This window comes from Oryzias latipes, chromosome 23 (assembly GCF_053564925.1).
Source record: "Oryzias latipes strain Hd-rR chromosome 23, Olatipes_Hd-rR_3.1".
Classification (NCBI taxonomy): Eukaryota; Metazoa; Chordata; class Actinopteri; order Beloniformes; family Adrianichthyidae; genus Oryzias; species Oryzias latipes.
Window position 1 is genome coordinate 21939647 of NC_136259.1, and position 23356 is coordinate 21963002.

The following is a 23356-nucleotide window of genomic DNA, read 5'->3' on the forward strand; positions in this document are numbered from 1 at the left end:
CTGCAGACCGTAAATAGGCTCTTTGCAGTTAAGCCTCAGTGACACATAGAACAGCTTGCTGATGGGAGACTGTTTATTTTTGCACATTGGCTCATGGCCATTATTTCTAGTGTTTGTTTTGAATAATCATTCTCGCTGGAGTCGTTTTTCTGGACGTCGGTGGGTTGGTTGCATCAGGCATTTACAATTTTCGGGCACGTTTTCATGTGTGATGACAGTTCTGTGCTGAAGAAAACAGCACTGAATGCACATTTTATCCCTGTGACTTGCATGCAACAAACTAATAGCACACTTCCTACTGAATATGCACACTCCCCTGCCAACAATTTAGTGGAAAAAAATAAAATAAAAAGGGAAACTGTTTTTAATACAGGTCGATGTGGACCTCCTTTGTGCTTGAGTCTACATTCCAAGCTCACCAAGTGCTATCCATCTAATCACTGCAGGTGAAACTGGTTTTATTTTTACTCTTTGAGCGTCGTGTTTTCTTTTAGACTCAAAAATAACCTTGCATATGACAAAGATGGAGGAGAGATTTTTGGATGCACCCATGCATGGAACAAAGGGATCAAAAGGGGAAATACCTGTACAGTTAAAGTTTGTTTAGTTTGCAGGAAAAAAATCCCTTTGCTTCCTAAAATGAAAAGAACAGGAAACAAGTCCCCTCCCATTTGAAAGACTTTGATAATAATAGAAGTGCGAAAAAACAAGATGTCTAATGGAGAGATATGCAACTCAGTCTTTACAATGAAACAAACAGATCACGATGTGTTTTAGCCAATATAACAAGTATTTTTTTCCGTGTTGGTACCCATGTAGGTAAAAAAAATACATATATACAGTATATATACATATTTTTGTTTTGTTTTGTTTGTTTGTTTAAAACTAAAAAGGCAATGGTTTGTGGTTTAAAACATTTTCGGTTCAATAAAAAACCTTTTCTTCAAGTCTATTTGTAAACATTATCATACATTTTAGAATTTGGCTGCATTTAGCCTACCAATAAACACCTTTTTGTATAGGTTACCTTTACACAATGACTATGACGTGCCGTTACTTTTCATAATAAAATACACCACTATAAAAACCCGGTATAACATATTTTAAAATCCATTCAGAAAGAAGTAAGGTGCTACTAAAAGAAAGCAAGAAACTTATTTAATGAAACCTGAGAGTTGAACCCCCAACAGACTGCCTGGTAAATGACCCTTAGACCTGTAAGCTTTAAAGATGTTGCTTTTATTTTGTTCATTTATAGTTGGCTAATTAGTCAAATTCCCCCCCCCCCCCCCTTCATTTTTGGGGGAAAAATATTTAGGTTAAATTTTATTCTTTTTTTGTGAAGTTTTGCGGTTTGATCATTTCATTTGTTGTTTTAATGTCTCTAACATTTCAATTTTTTCTTTTATTTTTATTTAGCAGTGATGCATTTAAAAATTCTTCATTGCTAATTTTGTTCCTAGGGGCTACCGTACATTTCCTCCACTTTCCTCATATCTGCTGATGGTGACGTATACTGCAGAGCCTGGATTTTAGTTCTCGCGAGATTTTGTCAAACAATTCAGACTTCTTTCGCTCAGTTCCTCCTCCTCCTCAGCCCTCCCTTCCCACGCCCCAGTGCGCCCGTGGGATAGTGGCACTATAAAGTATATCCTCTCTCGGAGAAAGATAAGAAGCCCGAGACAGGAGGGGGATGAAGATGGCGGACGCCAAGCAGAAAAGGAATGAACAGCTAAAGCGATGGATGGGCTCGGAAACGGACCAGGAGCCTCCTGTTTTCAAAAAGAAGAAGACGAAGGTGAAGTTCGATGATGGCGCCGTGTTTCTGGCCGCCTGCTCAAGCGGCGATACAGAGGAGGTGCTCCGTATGCTGGACCGGGGTGCTGACATCAACTATGCCAATGTGGACGGCCTCACAGCGCTCCACCAGGTCAGTGCTCACCTGCTGTCTCCGTTAAAACCAGCCTGCAGCCCCTGCCGCTCTCAAACAGGGCTTTACAGCATGCAACTGCTTTCCCTGGAACACCTGTCAAGTGGAAGCCATTCTCATCCCGTTGTTTACCTACCGAGCCCTCTTCCTTTCGATTCGACGCACCAGGGAACAAGAAGCTTGCGCGGGGGATACCCCACAAACAGCTTTCACACACCTTAGCGAACACACCTGACGATTTTTGGCCAAGTTTCCCTCCAATGAATCCCTCTTTTACCTCTAAAGCGGGTCTGTGTATTCCCTGCTCTGGGTGTAGTCTAATTACAGTACATCATGTTAAAATTGCTACATGAAAAGCCCATTTAAATGAAACGTCAGTGTTTAATTTCTTGTCTGGTGAAGTTAAGTAACATAAATTAAATTTATGTCATAAAGTATCGACTTTAGTTACAAACGTTTCCATTGATAGACGCATCCCTGTTTGGGATTCTTGGTTTTATGGCAGTGGACGGCTGCTAGTACTACCTCACCTGGTTAGCAGTAAAAGTAGTTTTGTTGATAACCCCAAATCACAAATGTGGCTAGCCTTTTAGGACAGCGCGACAACCTTTTTTTCCTTAAATTGTTCTTTTGAAATAATCCCAAATTAGTTAAAGTCAAGTTTTGCTCAAAGGTTAGTCCAAAATCGAGCTAAAGAAAATGCTATTAAACTTGTATTTAGGGTTAGCTTAAGGCTGCTAGCATGCTAAGATAACTTGTTAGCTGTTGGACTTCATCGTCGCTTAATTCATTCATTTACACGAATTGTTTTTTGTTCTCTGAAATAGGACTTTTAATGACTTGTTTTTTTAAACAAATACTACCAAATACTGGTGTTTGGTTTGTTGGCTAAACCGGAAAGTCAGCCGTACCGAGCTGAGCTATGTGCCCGCTAACTACCGTAGCTTCGCTCCGTAGCTTTGGTGCTTACTGGATCACCAGACTTTGTTAGAGACTTAAGCGGTCGGATCGATGTGTTGGTAAGCCCCAAACAAATGACAGATTTAAATTCAACCTTTTAACCGACGATAGTTTTTATTTTTTTATTTTACCCAGTCATCACTTAATTGTACTAAGGAAAAAAGCGTGTTCTCAGAACAGCTATTAAGCTTATTTGTGCCACTCATAACATAATAAGCTAAGTATAAACTCTTTTTTTTTTCTTAGTAAAGATGCCCATGATCTACTATAACGACACTCCATGATCTGTTTTTTTTTTTTAAACAGAGAAAAAGGGGTTATTTTGTTTGTGTGCTTTTATTTTCGTAAGTTTGGCTGTCTACATTTTGTTTGTTTGTTCTAACATTAGGGACAGTCTGAGCTCACATTAATTGTTTAATGCTTGGTCATCAGCCATGTCATCACATTGCTCACATTCACATGTCTGGTCATAGATAGCTGCTCTTTTTCTGTTCTTTCTGTCAGCATTGTCCATATGGTAGAAGATTGCCAAAACCTGGCTTTACCTCCAGTCCCCTTTTCTATCTGATGTCATCGATGCTGCTAGGTGGACATTGTTTTATTTTTTGAAGTCTGTAGTGAGTTATTGGTTTATAACTTCAATAGAGCAAATATGGGGGCAAGCTGCTTTAAATCTGTGTATTTCTAGCAGTGAGAAGTGGGTGTTATATGCCAGCATGTGATCTCTGAGCAGTTAAGCAATAATAATGTGGGATTTAAAGATTATCTGTTCTTTTGCAGTCCAGGTTGGTTAACAGATGTCTGAGACATTATGATTTCTAACGTTATACCCATTAAAATCTACAGAAATGGACATGAGATACTGGCTTTTGTCTTATTCTGTCGTGATGGTTCTCTGCATGGTGCAGTGGTGACCCTCCCATTGCTAGTGACTGGTGCGTGGTTATAAATAACCTGTCCCAAGTTCTCCTAACTGGGTTTCAGGAGATGATACTAAGTTTGGATATGACTCACAGTCTGAAGCTGTGCTTTGTGCTGAAGCTCTGATATCATTCAGGCCAGAGGTTGACTTTGTTTGTAAATCGCAGACAAATCCAAACTTAAAAAATGTTGTGTTGCTGAAAGGCCTGTAAACATGCTTCCAAGCTGCTGCCCTGGCGTTAAAAGCCAACGGTTTGAGCCGTTCCCAGGCTGAACACTAACAAAAAGGATGCTGTGCATCTGAGATCTTGGGCATACTTGCCTAAAGACCCATTCCGATCCTCTTTTAATCTATTCTAAAAACATTCCCACTGGGTTTTCAGTTATATTTAGCCAAAATCCTGTCGTTCTCTAGGACGTAATTTCTACAGAGCGGCAGTAGTTCATTAGAAATTGGCCTCTGCGATTTGTTGTTGACCGTTGCTGAGAGCTCTCTGTTTATGCACTCTCCTGCTAGGTTACAACCCCTAACACCGTCAATCTAACATTACCGGTACCAGAAAAATGGCAAGCAAGCTATCTAGCTGTACAGTTTAGAGCCATGTTCCTGCTCAGACGAGTAAAACAAAGACGGACGTGGATCTATTTGTCTGCAAGTAGGTGCATCAGAATGTTGCAGAGCCGGGAGCTTGTAGTGGATTTTCGATGTTCAAAAATTATCTCATTTTTTTTATTTTTCAATGAAATGTTTTTGTCTGCTACCAATTAAAAAAGATTTGATTAAAGACAAACACAAGAATGCAACTTTAGACTTGTTTTTTTTTTTTTTTTTTTTAAATATGTGTCCTATTATGCGAAAAAAATTCTACAAGAACATGTTAAAAAATAAACACCAAAAACAAAATTTTAATCAGAATGGGTCCTTAAAACCCAACGGTAGAGGCCAAACCCAAGCTGCACACTAACAAAAGGATGCTTAAGACTTGAGATCTTGTGGTCATACTGGCCTAAAAGTCCAGATTCCTCTTTATTCTATACTTGTTAATAAATTATTTTAACAGTATTTTCCCCAGTTTTCAAAGGAAACATATTTTTTTGTTCAAAGAGTAGGTCGGTGTTACTGAGTGTGCTTTCAAGACCTTAGTTAGTTTCAGATTCAATCAACCAAAAAATGTCAAACGTCTGGTTTATATCGTTTCAAAGGGGAATATCCCCTCATTGGTGTGGATGGAAAAAAAGATGAATGGAGATCGGACATTTTTGCTTTAAATTTGTCCATTTTCAGTAAAGAAATGATCAACATTTCCTGCACAAGTGAACTGAAATACTCTGACTAGCAAAGAAAAGGTGACATTATGGTCATTTAAGAGCTAATAATGAAGATAATTTGATAGAGATAACCGAGTCAAAGAATGTCATTACTAAACTGTAACATTGTTGTGAAAAAATCATTAGCGACATAGGAGGAAACTGTAGAAGCTTTTTGCATTAGTAGAGATGAAGAGTTGAGCATCATGCCATGTGCACAAACATTTTCCAGAAGTTTGAGCTGGAAGCTAAGGCATTCTTCTCATGACTGTCACTGGAAACCATAGCAAGGAGAGAACAGAGGAGACATTCCTCAGCTGTCACCTAAAGCCCTCCCTTCCACGCAGGCTTTTGGCTTTCTATCCGTTTACAATGCCAAGGTCCAGCATCATCGGTGGAACGGCGCTAGAAAACCTTGAGTCTCACTTTGGAAAATCCTCAGACTAACCAGCACCAGAACGGTTCTGCTGGTGTCATAAACTCCACCAGTGATTCAGATTCTGATGACACGGCTCGCTTAGTGTGAAAAATATATTTCTGTTCCCTGTTGACATTGTACTGTTACTGTAGCCTTGAGGTCCTCAAACATTATCTTGCACAGTCTCCATGGCAACGGTTGAAAGGGTTGGTAGTTGCTTGTATTGGAGGATTTGCATGGACATTGTGGGAGTTGCATAACGGACTGCGAGTGGTGAGTGTTTGGCTGAAATGAGAGTCGGCCTCAGCAAATCTGTAATGGAACAAATCGCAGGGCACGCGGCGGAAGATGTCCAGATTGGCTGCATTTCTTTTGATCCAGGTCATATCAACACGTTACGTAATTGCCGTAGGTCTCCTCGCAGCCTCTGAGGTTTGTTTTGACCATGAGAGGAGCAGAGAAACAACAACTTTGACGTGTCCTTTTCCTCCTGATAAAGCCTGCATGACATCCACTTATAAGCCCCCAGAGCTGCCTGACTGCTCCAGATAGGAAACGAAACCTTACAGTCCCACATGGATAGTCAAATTAGCTTAGACTGCCATAACTAATACTATTGCATCATCTTGACCGTGCAGTTCAATGCTTTTTTTCTTTTCTCATTTGTTCTGCAGATCTTCTGATTTATCAGGCGTTCAGGTCAGTGTTCTGCTTAGGAAGTCCAAAAGGGAAGTCACTGCAAGAATGACACTTCGAATTATTCATTTTTATGCATAAAATATTAATATGAAAGCATAAAATTGAATTCATATAGTTTTCCCTCTTTTCTTGGGGATTGAGACAAAATGCGATGCCTAAATCTATCATTTAATGTCTAGAGGGATATACATTTATAAATGGGCTCATGAAAGTGAACTGTAGTCACTTAGTAGAACCTTCTGTTCAATTTACAAATGATCTACGTAATAAAATTTAGAGTCAACACATTTAAGGTAAAGTTTTGTAAGTTTGTAGCATTATTTAACACTTTTTAAAAATATTGTAGTGGTTTTACTTTAATATTGTGTGTGCTTGATCCCCTTATGATACTCTTTCTGTTCTGGTTTAAACACATCACAGCTATGTGACGATGAACAGAAAGAATTGGCTCCTGGAAACGGATTTGGAAAAATCTTTTGTTTATTTTTGTCCCTGTACTCCTAACAAACCTTTCTTAAATTTTACTCTAAAACTCCCAACTTTTTTGAGGCAGCTGCTATTTCTATCACTGTTCTTTAGTGATTTGAAGTACAGTCTTTTTTTTCCTTTTTGTAATGCTAATGACCAAGTAAATGTGACGTATAACATTTTCGATACATGTGAAACATTATTAATTTCACATAAATCCAAATTTAATGCCATTTACAATAGGGGGAAAAAGGTAATGGAATTCCTGGTGTGGTGTTGAGAAAAAGAGAATTCAGAAATGATAGTAAACCTGTGAACAAGTTGGCTTTCCGGTTCAGCTTAAGTAATTTATAATTGATCTGATGCATTTGAGCAGCATTAAAATCTCAAAGAGTGAACCCTGTGAAAAAACAAAATTATTTTGTTCATCCGGTAACCATAAAAGAACCAAGGAGAGACTTTAAGAAGGTTTAGAGTGAAATGTTCACAACATTTTTTTGTACTGTCGTGATTTAAAAAAAAAAAGCCTTTTTAAGCATTAGGCACCACTTTAACTGTGATTGGTGAAGTCCCATTTTACATGAGCAGCTATCTCCTGCTCATGATCTGTTGGAGTGAAGGAGCTGAGGCAAAAGGCAAAGCTCTCGATTTCCCTCACCCCAGTCACCAAGGAGGAGCTCGGAGTTGAGCTTGTTCACATTTAGAGAAACCTGTTGAGGAAGCTTGGCCATCTCTATGGGATGCCTCCTAAATGACTCCCTAGAGAGGTATTCGGGGCTTGTCCCATTAGGAGGAGATCCTAGAAAGTCCCCAGACAGTCTGGAAGAAGAGTTGGTTGAGGTGGCTTGGGAATCTCTTTGGGCTGCCTCCTGAATACCTCCCTGGGGAGGCATTCTGGGCATGTCTGACTAGGAGACCCGGAGGGGAAGTCCTGGGACCTCCTGGAAGAAGAACCAGTCGACATGGCTTGGGGGATCTCTTTGGGATGCCTCTTGAATATCTCTATTGGGAGGCATTTGGGGCATGTCCAACTAGGAGGAGACCTAGGAGCAGTCTCTGGATGGCATTGAAGGAACCATATCTCTCAGCTGGCGTGGGAGCCCCCTGGGGTCCCCCTGGCAGAAATGGTTGAAGTTTTTGGGTGGATGCATGCATAAAACTTGCCAGCTGCTCATAAATGTCTAATGTAATGTTGAATATATTTGAATGTAGCTAAATAATTCATTGTCTGGAACCGACGGTGTCTAGATTTTATTGTTCTCGTCTGACTGGAGGAGTTTACCCCCTTTGTCCTCTCAAGTCTACCCATCCACGTCCATATCTCCCTTTGTTTTTGTGTCCAAGCATTTTATAGCTTAGTATGTGTGATGTTTGATCGCTAATCATTACTTTCCATTTTTAATACTACATATTACTTATCCTGTGATTTGAATGAGGCACAAATAAACGGAGTGGTCTTCTTTAGCAGAAGCAGACGCAAATGGCAAATGTATGAATTTAATCAGATGCGACAATGACCTGATCATAAAAGCATCCATTGTCCTTTTTCCTGGTGTTACTAACGCATTTATACTGTAGATGCAGACGTCTGACGCATTTCAGTCGACGCTATAACTTGAAATGCGTCTCGTCAGACACCTTTTTCCAAACTGACTGCAACCATTTTGGTGAATCACTTGCATTTTTTTAACCTTAGCATACCTCATGACTGACGTTAGAAATGTAGCTCTGCAACATTTATAAATCATTTGTACGTAATTGTCAGACGTTTGCAGTTTCATTCCACTCTCGAGCAAAACTATAATTAACACAAGGAAGTTGATGGCGTGTTTACGTCAACATGCCTGGTTACTCTGTTTTCTTTAATCGCTTTGATTTTGATTTGATTAGAAGTTTTGATTTGAAATGTTTTATTTCAAGCAATCGAATAAGAATTGTACACAAACATTACAATCATCAGTGATACATTCATACAATGACGTATCAAACTTAATTGGACAGCATAATTTAAAAAGCTAATAGGCTTTCTAAAAATAGCACATTCGATTTGAAATGCTTTCAGTTTGCACTGTTAATTCTTTAATACATCACTTTATGTTTTTATGTTAAATCTATTTTTTTAAAATAGTTTTTGTGTTAATAATTTTAAAAACTAAATATCCTGAGATCTGATGCTTTTGACACATTTTCATCTTGTGTTTATTGTATATTTCCAAACTCAAATATTACTGATAAAAAAATCTTTTTTTCTCCTAATGTTTTTATAACCACTAACCCTGGACTTTATCTGGAATTCACCTGTCAGAAGAGCTTAACTTCCTGCCTGTTCAGGGTGGAATGAGCTGTACACTCAGTTTAGAAATATTCCACTTGATCTTTATGAACTCCGTCTTGATTTATCACACTGCTGCAATATGACATTGAATGGATAAAATGCGAGAGGCATCTGCCTCATATGGTTTGAAATAATAAGGATTACTCGACTTCGAGTTAAGTAAACCTGCTGCCGCATTTTTCAGCTGAGCTGCAGACAGATGAGATCTGTTGCAGAAGTATCTTTCAGGCTGTAAAAAAAGATTATAACACGCCCACATTTTCAGTGCAAAGTGATTATTGCTCTGCTGCAACATCAGAATGATTACTTTTGAGAGAAAAATGAAGCTCATACTTGAACTAGATGCATTCAATATCTTTGTTAAAGGTTCAGAAATGCTGTTTTGTCTTATTACCACCTCAAGTGACGCCTTATATGCAGTTAATCATTTTTCCCAGATGAAGGAATTGTATTTCATTTTGAGGCAGTCTGCTATTTTTGTCAAGTGTTGCAGTGTAATAATCTTAAACACATCTTTTCCCAAATACCTTTGCTTCTTCAAACTTTAGTCTTCCGTTGCCGTGAAATGTTTGTGGAGTGACTTCAGATTATCTGCTCTTTTTTTTTTTTTTTTTCCTACCCTCTGGCACATAGGGCCTGCCTTAAATTTAGGCCAGCTCTTCTTGAAGCCATCCCGCTATTGTTTGCGTAGCAGCAATCACACAACTCATGCTGAGCATTTCTTTATGAGCTGCTTTTGAACCGAAAACACCTGGACCCTCATCCTGTTCATTCCTCATTGACTTATAGAGCCGCACAATTAAGGGGAAGAAGGAGCACGTGTTGTCTGTTGGAAAGAGGATGTTGCAGTTTTTCCGTTGTTGTGTTACAACTGAAAAGAAAAATGAAGATCCGAACACTGACAGACCTGTGAATAGAGTTCTGTACTTCAGATGTTATTACATTTTGTCCTGGACAGGGGTCCATAGGTTCTACCATCAAGTCGTGTAAAGGTTTTAACTTTTTGGGTCAGCTTTTTGCACACTATCAAACCTAAACGCCTCCTCAGGGGGCATTCACAGTGCCACGTTTGTTTGCATGGATTGCCTGCTTTGTCTGACAAACACGAAAGCTCACCTGCACCCTGGCACACATTGCACAACTTAACCTAGGTCACTTGTAAATTAACTCTGGTGCAGTTCACGTAAAGGTGAATTTTCTAGCAGAAATGAACCAACATGGAGTAAATGACGTGATGGAAAAGTGTCTCACTGAAAAGAGTTCAAACATGTCTTGTGGGCAAATGTGGTGTATAGTGAGAAGGTGTAAATGACAGAAGACTAGTGGAACCAGTCAGTTCAGTAAAGAAACTAGCACGTTAACACTGTGGCATTTGATCTTTACAAGTTTGCTTTCTTGGAAAGTCAAATTTGTTTGGCTTTTCCGAACAAACCTCCGAGTTCTCTTGATGACAAACTGGTCCAGTTCAGTGTGAACGCTTACACACTTTCTGTGGAGTAAAAGATGCAAGGATGGAGTTTTATAGGAGGCGGCGTAACCTTGAGTGTTAATCTGAAGAAGTGCAAAACGTGGAAAATGCCTTGTGTTTAACCCTTTGATATCAGGGCTTTTGCAGGGAAATAAGACTTTTGGAGTACTGGAACTCTTCAATTACCTAAATTCCAATGGATTCTGACGCAGAGACAAAAAGTTAATGACTTTATTAAGGGAAGGTGTTGCATATCTGTGTCAGTTTTTTTTGACCAACAAAGTTATGCATATCAGTTTAAAGCCCCTTTTGTTGGCATCAGATTAAGGTGGTTTACGTTGATTGTGTAAACACTAAACCACAGTTAGGTGCTGCATGTCATCGCGAAGCAGTTTTAAAAAGGAATTTTTAACTAACGTTAAAGTGGCACATGTCGTCACAATCTGCTTTTCTCAGCTTCAGAATCCATTGGAATGACGTTAATTGCGTAAACATTGTAGTTATGGTAATTCAACGAACGTCAACCCTGAAGTTAAAGCTTTGCTGTTAAAAGGTTATCTATGTAGTTTGAAGCCCTATTTTTTATATATTAATCAGAGGATCAGCTGCTCTTGTTAATGCGTTTTTTCTTTTTGCTGTTGAGCAAAGGTAGTTTGCAGAACCATCAGTGTGAACGCTACCATATATGCATGAAATCCACTTATTAAAAAAATAAAAATGTTTGATCAGCTATAAAATTAAATCAGCAAGTTGTCGGGTCCTGTTCTTTGATTAAAAACCTCCAGTTGTTTTTTAGTCAGTGAGTCTGAGCCCCAAGCAGTGCTAGCTGACAGTGTTTTGTATGATTATATCTTTTAACGTTGAGACTCCAGCTCATTACAAATGTCTTTGCGGTTAAGAAACTTTATCAAATCAAATCAAAGTGCTACACTTTCTAATAAAACATTGTTATCCTTTAAAAAAAAGTATTCTGTTAGTAAAAGCAGCAAAAGAAATTCTTTTGGCCTCCAACAAAGCTTCATGTTTTGTATGTTATGGGGCGAAAACTGAGGTCACCGAGTCCATTGAAGCCAGCATGTGAACAGACTGTAAAATTGAAAAATTAATGAACAGAAACCTGTCAGGCCGCTCCATAGAACACCAAGTATTCATTATTGATGCACATTAAGCTGTTAAAATTGAGACTATTGAGGCCAACTGTGCTCTGCATCTTTTTTTCTTCTTCTTCACGTTTCTGTCATCTGTTCAGTTAATCTGATGCATGTTTTGTTTGAGTTGAGTTGTGTTTTTGTGCCTCATCTGCTTCGTTGTGGCGGTGATGCTAGCAGGGTTCTGTGTGCTGGAGATTTCAGGCTACAGAGGAACAGGAAGTGGATGTTTATTTTTCTCATTTCCTCGCTTGCTCCTTCCACTCCCTCCGCTTTTCATCACAGACACAAGCGTAAAACGGACACATGGAGATGCATGCATTATTCGCATGTCCCTCCAAACTGTCTAAGCCTTTGGGTTTTCCTGAAACTTGGATCTGGTGTCTGTATTCAGGATGAGTTTGGAACACTTTTGTTCAGATGTTCTTTATTTTTACTTACAATACTTATAAATAATGTACTTTTCTTTTTATCTTTGGGCTATCCATGATCAATGGAGAAGCTGTTAACTTCATTATCATGGTTGCTGTGGCTTTTAGCTACCCAGAATCCTCAGTCCCACATAAGAGCTCTTTTATTTGGAAAATATCAACTGGGGTTGGGTCTCTCCATAGCCATCTGACCTCTCTGCTTGACCCGACTAGTGTTGGATCACTCACATGGAAACATGGACCTGGCTGAGTTGGGTCCATTGTTTTGGTTGCCCAAGTGAAAGCTTAAAGTGAAACATACAGTTACAGTCTGGCTGGCGTTTCCTTCCCTCTTCCACGATCCCGGACGTCTCCTTTCCATGGGAATCCCAGCGCCATATATGGTTGTCCTTAGTAGCTGCAGCAATGTGTGTATATCTGCTAAAGCTCTGAACTGAGCTCAGTTTAGGGACCCAGCTGGTTGTCCTGCAGCTCTTTAACACCCCCCACCACCACCACCACCATACCCTCTGGCCTCCCCAACCCTGCCAATTGCACAGTAGCAGAAAGCTTTTGTCTCCCGAGTAAACACACACAGACGTATTGATGTACACCTCATTTGGAGAGGAGACGTAGTGCTCTGATCCAAATGTAGTCGCACAAAACCTCTAACGTTTCTAAAGTGTTGCTTGACTTTGCTTTCTAATGTTCTGAGCTCAGTTTGACCTGTCCAACACACACACACACAAATGCAAACACCAGAATGCACACACAGGCGGCAAGAAGGAATTCCTTTTGTGGAAGTGGCTGTGCGCCTGTGAGCCAATGACGTCGCCAGCGAGGAGTGGTCAGAGCACCCATGCTTCAAGCCCCAAGGCTAGGAGTATTACTTATCTGGGAATTTCTTCATTGGTATGCTAGTATGCTAGTCCACAGCCTTGATTCTTTCTGGTTTGGAGGTTGTAGTTGAGCTCTTTGAAGGGGAGGGATAGAAGTTTGAAGTCATTTCTGAGGTCCAGGAAAAGCTGCTTTGTTCTGAGTTTTTTTTTTTCTTAAATTTGAGAGAAAGCTGTTTCTTCTTTTTTATGAATAAATCTAAAGGTGTTTATTACTTCAAACCCTTTGTAGCAGTTTTTCTTAATGTTTCTTTTTTTATTGTGGAAATGTAAAAAAAAAACAAAAAAAACTGCAGCGTTGGAAAACAAAAGCTTTCTGCACCGCTCCATTCCGATGCATCTGCTTGTAGACGACTAGATCCATGTATGTCTTCGTTTTCCTTGTCTGAGCTGAAATCTTTTATGTAACCTTTATTGTACTAGGCAGTAGGGTTGGGCGATGTCCCTTAAATTGGCCGTTGACGATGTTTGCTGTCAACCATCGGGATGGACGATGACATCGTCGGGGGGGGGGGGGGGATATTTTTACATTTTTCGTTCTTATATAATTGCTATTCGTTTTTTTGCTTTTTTCATTTTATTTCCCAACTAATGACTAATCCGCGATGATCCAGTATAAACTGAGGGAAGTGACTTTAACAAAAAAAGTAACAAACAAAATAGAAAAGAAGTAGTCCGCTCCCGCACTTCACTAGTGAAGTGGACCGGGGGAGCGCGGACTTCCAGCTTTGTGTTTGAGGGGAAGGGAGGGGTGCTTTGTTACATGAGCGCTATGTGTGTGAGATTTAAGACTGCGATCCGTCCCGCAGCTCTAGGGGTACAAGCAACCGAACTCAGAACCGGGTCTAAAAGTGTGTGTCTGAGCACAGCTCGGATCGTCAGCACACACAGCGGTTTGAGCTTCAAAGCAGAAATGTCGCTCAGTCCTTAGAAAACATTCAAACAATCACGCGGATTTGTGTTTCTAGTCGTGTCCCGACTAATAAAGGCTGATGTTATTCTTACATGTTTACGTGCAGCCAGTAAGCAGCACCACCCAAAGCTAATGTGTTAGCCCGTGTTAGCATACTGCTAATCCTGGCTTCGTTCAGAAAAAGCACTGACCACACGGATTAAAATTCAAATGATGAGCGAACAGGTGTTTCATAATAACCGTAACATTATTAAAAGCACGTTTAGAAGATCGTCTCGTATTTTACGGAGCTGACATGTCAATGTATATAGCCGCTCGGCGCTGTTTAACATTGTTTTGTATTGAATTGTTACATTCAATAAAGTTTGAAAAAAAAAAGCCGCTCGGCGGAATCTATATCCTTCCGTGGCATCACGATGGTGGTCTCTCCATCGGGATGTCAGTCACCCATCACGATGGACGAGGATATCGTCCATCGGCACAACCCTACTAGGCAGTCCCATTGAGATGAGATGCACCGGTAATGTTAATGTAATGGTAATGTTATGTTAGGATTGTGAGGGGCTGTAAGCTAGTGGGAGAGAATGTAAACAGATGGACAATGATGGGGAGTAGGGGAGGGGTTACTCTGTAACACAACTAAAAGGTGAATTTCTAATGCTTTATGGTCGCTCTGCAGAAACGATGTCTTAGAAAATATATTTTTTTTAACTTTGGCTAACAACAATTATAATTAAAAGACAGCTGCAAATGTTTGACATAGATCAAAAGATGGTCAGAGTGAGACTTTAAGATGTGGAGCTTCACTGTGTTTTTGTAGCTGGCTGTTGCGATCTCTTTTTTTTTTTTTTTTTTCAAAGTTGTATCTTGTGACTGCTTAGACGGTCCCAAGGTGATCCCTACCCACATCCATCATAGCTTTTGATCACCAGCTGTGTGTTGCATAACTTTTCCTTTGATACTGTAATTGTTTAGATTATTGCTACTTTTTAAAATGCATAAGTTATTTTCATTTAACATTTTTTGTGTTTTTAAAGCCTTACTTACAACTACTCTTATGGGTGGATAAGTTCTGTCTGCGGGTGAAAAATGGGCAAACATGTACAAGATACCGCTCACTGAAAGCAAAACGATTCACGCATGTTTTTTTTCTTACGGGCATGCTGCAGGTGACACGTACTCTTATACAACATGCAAGGTTAAGTAAGGGTGAAATAAGTGAGACGCAGGCAGGTCCTATGGATTTCATATTTTTTCCGTCCCTCCCCCAATTTTTTGGACTGTGCAAGGAGTCCATTAGTGCTGTTCACGTTATAAGTGCATGCTCCTTGTGTCCAGCCTGACTGTTAGAATTACAAAATTAGACGGAGTGTAGTTTGTAGGCATCCTACCAGGGTCCTATTGGCTTATGGACACTACTCACACCTTGGGAACAACTACAAGGTGGCATCACCCCTACATCACAAGTGTGAGCAACTTACATTAGCCTTACGAATACTTGATGATACGCTTACCACACACAAGACAAGGGTGCATTCCGTTGAGGTTGCCGTTTGAGCATCAAGGCAAATGAAAGACTCACTTTTGCGCTCCTCTCCACGACGCTCCACAGGCCCGGGCAGCCCAAAGCACCCAAATGGGTTAACGCCCATACAGGTGGATTTGACTCAGTTGAATAAAATCAATTAGCATAGGTTTCTATAGAATTTATAAAACGATATTCCCAGGACGTGAAATGAGCTGAAAATCCAGTGTGGGTCCTTTGGCAAGACGCTTCGTGCTCGTGCCCATCTGGGTCTTCCTGTGGTTTGAAAATACAGGGTTGTCAGGAAAGGCATCCGGTGTAAAAATTCTCTATCAAACCACCTTGTGGCGAGCCCTAATGGGATAAACCGAAAGGTGAACAACATGAGGCCTCTGTGGTATTTATACATTTTTGTATTATAGTGTTTTTATCGACCAACTGAAGTCATGACTTTAAAAAAAAATACCAGTGATGTATTCTGTCGTTGAATTATTTGCTCACAATGTTTTGCTTTGCTTCGAACTAAACCCTGTCATTTGTGTTGACAGCTACAGTTGTCAACATCATGTTTGAGCTTTGTGTGACACAGATATTTTTGTAACGGTGGTCTCCGACATTCACATCATAAACATCAGCCTCTCTCATCGATGAGTCGCGGTTAAAGATGAACGTTTGAAAGTTTACAGTGAAACGTCCATCAGCGCCTTTTATTACTGAGGCTAGTAGAGGAGTTTTTAAGTGCCTCTTTGATTTGGAGTGCTTCTAAATTAAGGCTGGACCTCTTTGTCAGGATTTCTCACTAGATAACAAACCACCAGTGGTTTCACTCTTGTTACAGCTGTAGATTTAGCGTGGGGTCGCATACTCATCCGTCTCATCTGTGGATACATGAAAGGTGTATGAGAGCTGACGGTCTTAAAAGGAAAAGGAATAGTCTTGCCAAGAAGAGAAAGATTGGAAGCTGAAGATAAGTTCAGATTAACATCAGTTTGTTGACGCTATCTCATAGTGGAGCGCTTTAAGCAATGCCTTGGGAGGGGGGAGATATCCATGGAACCCCATTGTGTTCTAAAATGAAGACCTCTCTATTTATTTGTGTTTCTTACAAAAGCCCTACAAGGCCTGAGTCCATGCTTTTCTTTCCGACTGTGCCGTGGTAATAGACAGACCTCCTTTCTTAGGTCCACATCACTGCTGCATATTTGGATGGGTGTTGAGTTTCCCCCTTATCGGGGCAGAATTAAACGTATGGTTGTAGCCTGTATTGTTGTCTGTTTTTTTTTTTCTGCCTCAATATCTCTGCGGACATGGAGTAGTTTAAGTTGATCTGCATGACCATGCTTCTAATAAGCCTCACATGGGTGCATGATTGAGTTATAGATATGTATGTTGCCCTGTGTAACAACATCTTAGGGGATTTTGTTGGTTGCTGCAGATTTTTCCCTTTTTTCAACATCTCTATGACTAAATAAGTTTATTTGGTATGACAAGGTCATGACCTGATTACGTGTTTACCATGTTTGTTAACGCAAAACTTTCCAAGTGCACCCAGAGTTCATCGCTCTTCTTTTGTGTCTGTGTGTGTGCCCCCCCCCCCCCCCCCCCCCCCCGCTGTTAAAGAAGTCATAGTCTGCAATCACTAAATTATTGCTTTTTTGTTTCCAACATAAATAATGATTGGTTTTTTATGAGCAATTAAAAAAAATTTGAGTAGAGATTTTGATTTCTATAGCTGTGTTTCCATTGACTAAGAAATTCCACAGATTGGATTTGTGCTAGCAAATTCGGCTAATGGAAACTCAGTTTTGAAAAAAAAAATTTGCATTTATCTGAAAAAGTTTTTGCGCTTGGAGGAAGTGGTTTTTTAAATTGACATATTTTGCAACACTGCAATGAAAACACTTTTCTAATTCACGTTACGTTACCAACAACCGGATGGCAATGCGCTTCTTGGTAGGAACTGGCGGCCTTGGGAGCTGCACAGCGGGCGCCATAAGAGGTCCCACAGCATCACACAGCTCATCAAAAAGTTGAGTGTCATGTGGAATTGTTGTTCTCTTTTGTAAAATCACCAACCATGATTTCCCAAAATCGCTTCATCTGTAGTTGCTCCCACGTGTAAGGAGCTTTATGCTCCATGGTCTGTATAAGACGCCGACGTCTTCTTCGATAGATGATGATGAGCGCTGGAGCTGTGGGAGGAATTTGAATGTATCTGCTGTCAAATTATTGTCCACATCCATCGCCGTGTTTTTGAATGACTTATCACATGACTTGGTTTGTGTGTATTTGCTTAATCATCATTGAATGGAAACAGTGTGATTGTAAAATTGTTTTTTTTCGGCATTTCTAGAATTCAGTGAAGTTTTATGCATATGTGTAATGGAAACGCAGCTAATCAGATTTAAAGCCTGTCATTGATTTACTTTGTGTTTTCATCCGGCGTTAGTTTCCAATTAGAGAAAATTCACTTTTTTTTCTGTGTTCTCATGCAGTGATCAAGCCCATACTCCCATTCCTAATGGAGTGGCTGCTTTTAAAAGCTTGCCACTCACTGTCCATTAAACTATAGAGCAGTCAAATGGTGTCCATTGATCTACCTAAGTGCTGTATGTTGATTTTGCTGACCGGTTTGCATTGTGGAATACCTTTTTACTAGAGCAGGCATCAAGAACTTGACTTGTTAGTCTTTCAGGCCAACTGAGAGCAAACAAAGTTTTAGCTACCGTAATATGGGAGAAGTTTCTTCAACTAATCTGTTGGGTTCAGAAGGGTTCATGTGGAGTTTACTCTTAAAATAAATCCCTCTTGACATCACACGTTTATCTGGAATCAAAGTTTTACAGAAATTTGTCAAAAGGATTCCATTTAGGAAAACTTCTTTATTAAAATATGCATTCCTAACCTTTTGAGTAATCTTAAAAAAAACATCCGTCTGATCTGCTTGGGGCAATAATCCTTTAAGCTACGTTTAAACTAAGAAGACACCAATTCACTTTCCCCTCTTTTCAGTTCAAACCTCCATTTTTGGGTTTCAGCTAAATTTCTGTTCAATATATGATTTTTGTATTACAAAACGACAACAAAAAAACAAAGATTTTGAAATGTCCTTTCCTTAATTTGCTAATTAGCGAGTAGCGATGAAGAAAAACCTTTCAGTTAGCTCGTACTACTAAGACTGTAGTAATGTGATAAAACAATAAATACGAAATCCTTTTTAAATTTAGCATAGCAATTGTTTGATGCTTTTAGCGTTGACATACTGGTATGCAGTATGGATGCAACAGTTGACTTTCACCACAATTTGGTCTAATGGTGTAGCATATGTTTTAGTTTTTGATCCAGACTTGTGGCATCCCTGGTGTCAACTGTATTTTGGGTGATGTATTTTTTTTCTTTCATTTTCCTGATAAATCCTGTTGTTTAATTTTACACTCCCAAAGGTTGGATTAATGGGAAAATGCTGGAAATCCCTTTATAGGAGCTGAAATAAGAATTCTGCACAAAAGGAATTTAATGACTCCAAAATATTTACTGTATATGAGCACTGCACAGAGTGAGTTTGAAGTCATCCATAGAAAATGACTTACTTTTGGCTTTAACAAATATTTTTCTTTTTTTTTTGGCTGAACAGACATTGCCATGTTGCAGCCATCAGTAACAGTGATTGGTCCGAGTCTGTTTCTATGGCAACCACTCTCTCCAATCAGGAGGGAACTTGTTGGAAGTTTACACCCCTCCCACCTGGAGGCACGCTACACAAAATCCGTTAAATATTTGGATCACTCGACATGAGACCACCCACTTTTATTGAAGCATCTCTTTATAACTTGCGCTACAGAAAACAAAAATAAAATAATATTAGGATTAAAGAGAATGTGTTAGAAAAAACAAAGGTATCAGAGCAAAAATGACCATTTTGGCAAATATAATGACTGAGAAAAAGGTGTTTATTTATCCATAGAAGGCTGTTGGATTTTGGCTTCTTGATGCCAGTGGGTACTTCCTGTATGGGGTAGGGGGGGGGGACTCAGTTCAGTTCTCATATACAGTCAATAGTCAATACAGTCAGATGGTATTATATGGGTATCCATTCCTTCTTGACTCTGTAGGGAGTTATTCAGTAGCTCATTTTGTGTGTGTGCGCGTGTGTGTGTGTGTGTGTGGGGGGGGGGGGGGGGGGGGGGGGGGGTCATTCTATTGTGAAAACATCATGTTTTCAGTAAACCATCCATCTAATTGCCTTCATTTTTGACAAGGCCTCCTTTCTTCTCCACGGAGACACACTCACCAAACAGGTTTAAGTGGCTACGTGTCTGTTTGGGAGGGAGTCGCATCATGTTTTGCTGCAGGCACAGCACAGGCCCTCCTCATGCGGCGGTGGGAGGGGGGTGAGGGTTTGATTTCGATTTGTAAAACGGGATTAGGCCCACAATGTTTCCCAACAGAACTTCTATTAATCTCCAGATCCCCTCTGCACACTCTCTGGCCTAATCCTCCTGCCCTCTTCTTGTTAGAAACTGTGGGGCCTTTTCATCCTTTCTGCATTGTGATTGGTGGGACCTATACTGTGGTGAGGAAATAAATAAAAAAGCCTCTATGATTTGTATGGAACGGTTTGCATGCCAAGGTTGTGGATTTATGGCATTAAAAAGGACATGAAGTTGTTTGATCAAATGATGGTTTTTATACGTGCACACTGCAGTTTTATAGCCGCTCATACAGAAGTAGCATTACATGCTTTTAGATGCTGTGGTGTTCTAGGATGACGGTGATGGGATAGTCTTAACTGGTTTTTTTTCTCCTCATATACCCACGACTGGTACACTCACTCGTGACGCATGCTGTCTGTCACCCAGCCACCTCAGAAAATGACTATTATTCTAGAATATACTTATGCTGGAAACCAGTGGCTCCTGGGAAGAATCGGTGGAGCCGGGTGGGGACTTACTGCGACGGATGGTTTCAGGCATCATTGTGTTCACTTTCTAAAGCCTTTCTCTCCTATTAGGCATCAAAGCATTTATGGGAGAATTGGGTCAAAGCAGAAAAGCTTATTAGATTGCGCATTAATTGTTTTTACTGCGAGCATGATAATTGATTGTATAATTACTTAGGTTTTGCACATAAAAAAGAGAGGCTTTTAAAGATTTATCGAAGATAATTTTTCTACGTTGCTTTCTGTTTTAGTTTAAAAGAATTCAGTGCAACCCAAATTCAAAGTGAAAAGATTTTTTTCCAAAGCGTTCTAGCTGTCTTTTAATTATGATTTGTTGTTTTTGGCCAAAATCATGAAACCTGTTGTTTCTGCAGAGCGCCAGATCTGAGTTGTGGGCGGGACCGTTGATGCAAAGCAACCCCGCCCCCCATCTGTTACTGAGAGCTAGGAGCAGGCAGCGTATTTTCTGTCACAAATACGATCTTTTTCAAACAGCATTTAATAAAAGCATTTAAATAGTTAAATGCACATGAATAATGTTCCTATTATATGTCCCTCATTTTTAGAAAAATTCCACAAGAACATTTTAAAAGCACCAAAAACCCACTTTTCATCTGAGCGGGTATTTAAGTTTTGCACATTTAAGTAGTTTTTGGGTAATATTTTTACAAAGCTGGCTTTTAAAGACTTTTTGAAGATCTTTTTTTTCTTGATTGCATTCTATTTTGGCTTGGAAGGTTTTATACGTCCATGTGAGGAGTATTTTAAAACCAAGACGATACATTTCTGGTGTCTAACTCTGAGAACTCAGGATCTTTCTGGAAAAAGAAAGTGATTTACAGAAAATTTGACTTTTTCTTTCTTAAGAGAACTAGCGTCACTTAAAGTTAATAAAAGGTTGTTATTGAGTAACATTTGCTGCATGTCAAATTTAAACTCCTTTAAATGATCTGACTTTGTAAGAATAAAGTGTCCAGAAAAATAAACTAAATCAGCATCATGTTAAAACATTCAAATCTGGGTTTCCTTTAGCCAAACAGACCACATGCCGACAGTCCTGAACTGCGCTCTTGAGCTGGCACCAGACCCCCGTCTCCCGTACCAAACACCAACACGGTGACCTTTCCAAAGGATGAGCTGCACTAATATATTTTCACACACAAACACACGGAGGCTGTCTGATAAGCTCAGAGAAGCCTTTGCAGGCTCTCTGCAGCTCTGCTGCTGTAAACGGCCCAAATTTGGACAAGGATTCCAGCCAGATAGTCGTGTGCCCTGAAACAGGAGGCTGCCGCGTGTTCATGTGGATCTGTTTCCCCTGTAGTCGCTGCTGTTGTCATAGCAACGCCAAAAGAGAAAAACTCTGCGTGGATATCCTTTAAATACCTGTGGAAAGGGCAAGGTTATTTCTTGATATTGCTGAGTGGGAGTTATTTTCCATTTTCTTTTGCAGTTCCATCCTTTTAGTTATTTCTTAAACTGTGGATTTTTCCTTTTTCCTGCAGAATCAAGTCGATGATTTATTAGGGCTGTGAAGCATCTTGTTTTTCAGCTTTGTTGTGAAATGGCCTCTTGACCTTTCTAGACCTTGGAGCGTACTAAATCAAAGTGCACCTCAGCCTCACTGCCACCGCCTTTGTTCCGCCTTTGTGGACTCCCTATTGCGTAACGCACATTTTAATGCATAAAGCCATCTTTGTAAAAATATTACCCGAAAACTACTTCAGTGTGCAAAACTCAAATGCCCACTCAGATGACAATTTTTGTGTGTGTTTTTGTTTTTCAAAAAATGACAGAAATGTAATAGGAACATTGTTCCGGTGCATTTATCTATTTAAATTATTGTGAATCGGGAGCAGACAAAAAATGCTTTATGAAAAAGATTTCAAACATCAAACACAAACAGGAGCATCTAAAAGTGAAGAGAAAAGTTCAAATCACTGTTAGATTGGGATTAACTATTGGTTTTTTTCTGAATACAAAACATGTTTATCTGGGTTTCATGGACTTGGACTGACACCGTCACAGGATGGGAAATCCCCAAACGAGAAGTGAATGACCATTTGAAAGGCCAGACCTCTTGGTCTGTAGCGGGTTTTTCCAAAAATCTAAAGATTTGGTCTCAAGGTTTGGGGTAAAGTGTAGGGAGTGAACATGACAGTAATAAGAGTCTGAGTTTGCAAAAGCTCTAAAACTTACATTAAAGATTTAAAATCAATTCTGAATTTAGCTGAGGACAACATCTGAGTTATGTGTGTGTGTTTAAACAAGTAAAAAGAATTGCAAGCATTTAAACAAGAGGAGATAAAAACGAGATGTTATGAAGACGAGGTATTGAGACAGCTTCTCTCCGGTGCAGTATTTGAATCACCCCTGTTATTTGTCGGCATTTTGGGAATGTTCCAGCTGCCCGAATTCCCCAACCGTTACAGACTAACGGAGAAATCCTTCCCATGGTTCAAAGCGGTCATGCTTCTTTTTAATGTTCATCCTGACAAACAGCCGCTCCTGCTCGCCACTAACCACCCTCTTTTTTGCTCTTCAGGCATGCATCGACGACAACGTGGACATGGTGACTTTCTTGGTGGAGCATGGAGCCAGCGTCAACCAGCCGGACAACGAGGGCTGGATCCCCCTCCACGCCGCAGCGTCCTGTGGATACTTGGATATCGCAGAGTAAGTCTTTTAAAAAAAATAATAAAAAGTTCTGTGCAGCAGCTTCAGTTGAAGTCAAACTCATCCTTCATGTCTTGATGTTCAAATTTTTTTACCAACCAATTACATATGAAACTGTTGGTTGGATACGTGAGTTTGCCATCATTTCCTGCACAAAGTGTCTTGGGTTCACTCTCTGTTTAGTGCACCATATACAGCGTACGCCATTTTTTTTGGGTGTCTGCATCTACAATTTTAAAAATCTGGTATCCTGGAAATTTCCCAGAAGTCTCTGCAAATATCTAGTGTCGATTCTCACTAGACTGGTGAATATGTACCACAATTCATTGCGTTTGAATGTCA

General features: G+C 39.9%; 1 protein-coding gene across 5 annotated transcripts in view; it reads left to right on the top strand.

Moving 5' to 3' along the window:
- The first annotated feature begins 1520 nt into the window (after window positions 1-1520).
- Window positions 1521-23356, top strand: part of ppp1r12a (protein phosphatase 1, regulatory subunit 12A) — a 56056-nt gene continuing 34220 nt past the window's right edge. For all 5 annotated transcript variants that reach the window (XM_023952136.2, XM_078941952.1, XM_078941951.1 and 2 more), the window contains exons 1-2: window positions 1521-1930; window positions 22884-23014. In XM_023952136.2, coding sequence (XP_023807904.1) covers window positions 1694-1930; window positions 22884-23014 — 368 coding nt within the window. In that variant the 5' untranslated portion in view covers window positions 1521-1693. The remainder of the gene's footprint in view (window positions 1931-22883; window positions 23015-23356) is intronic.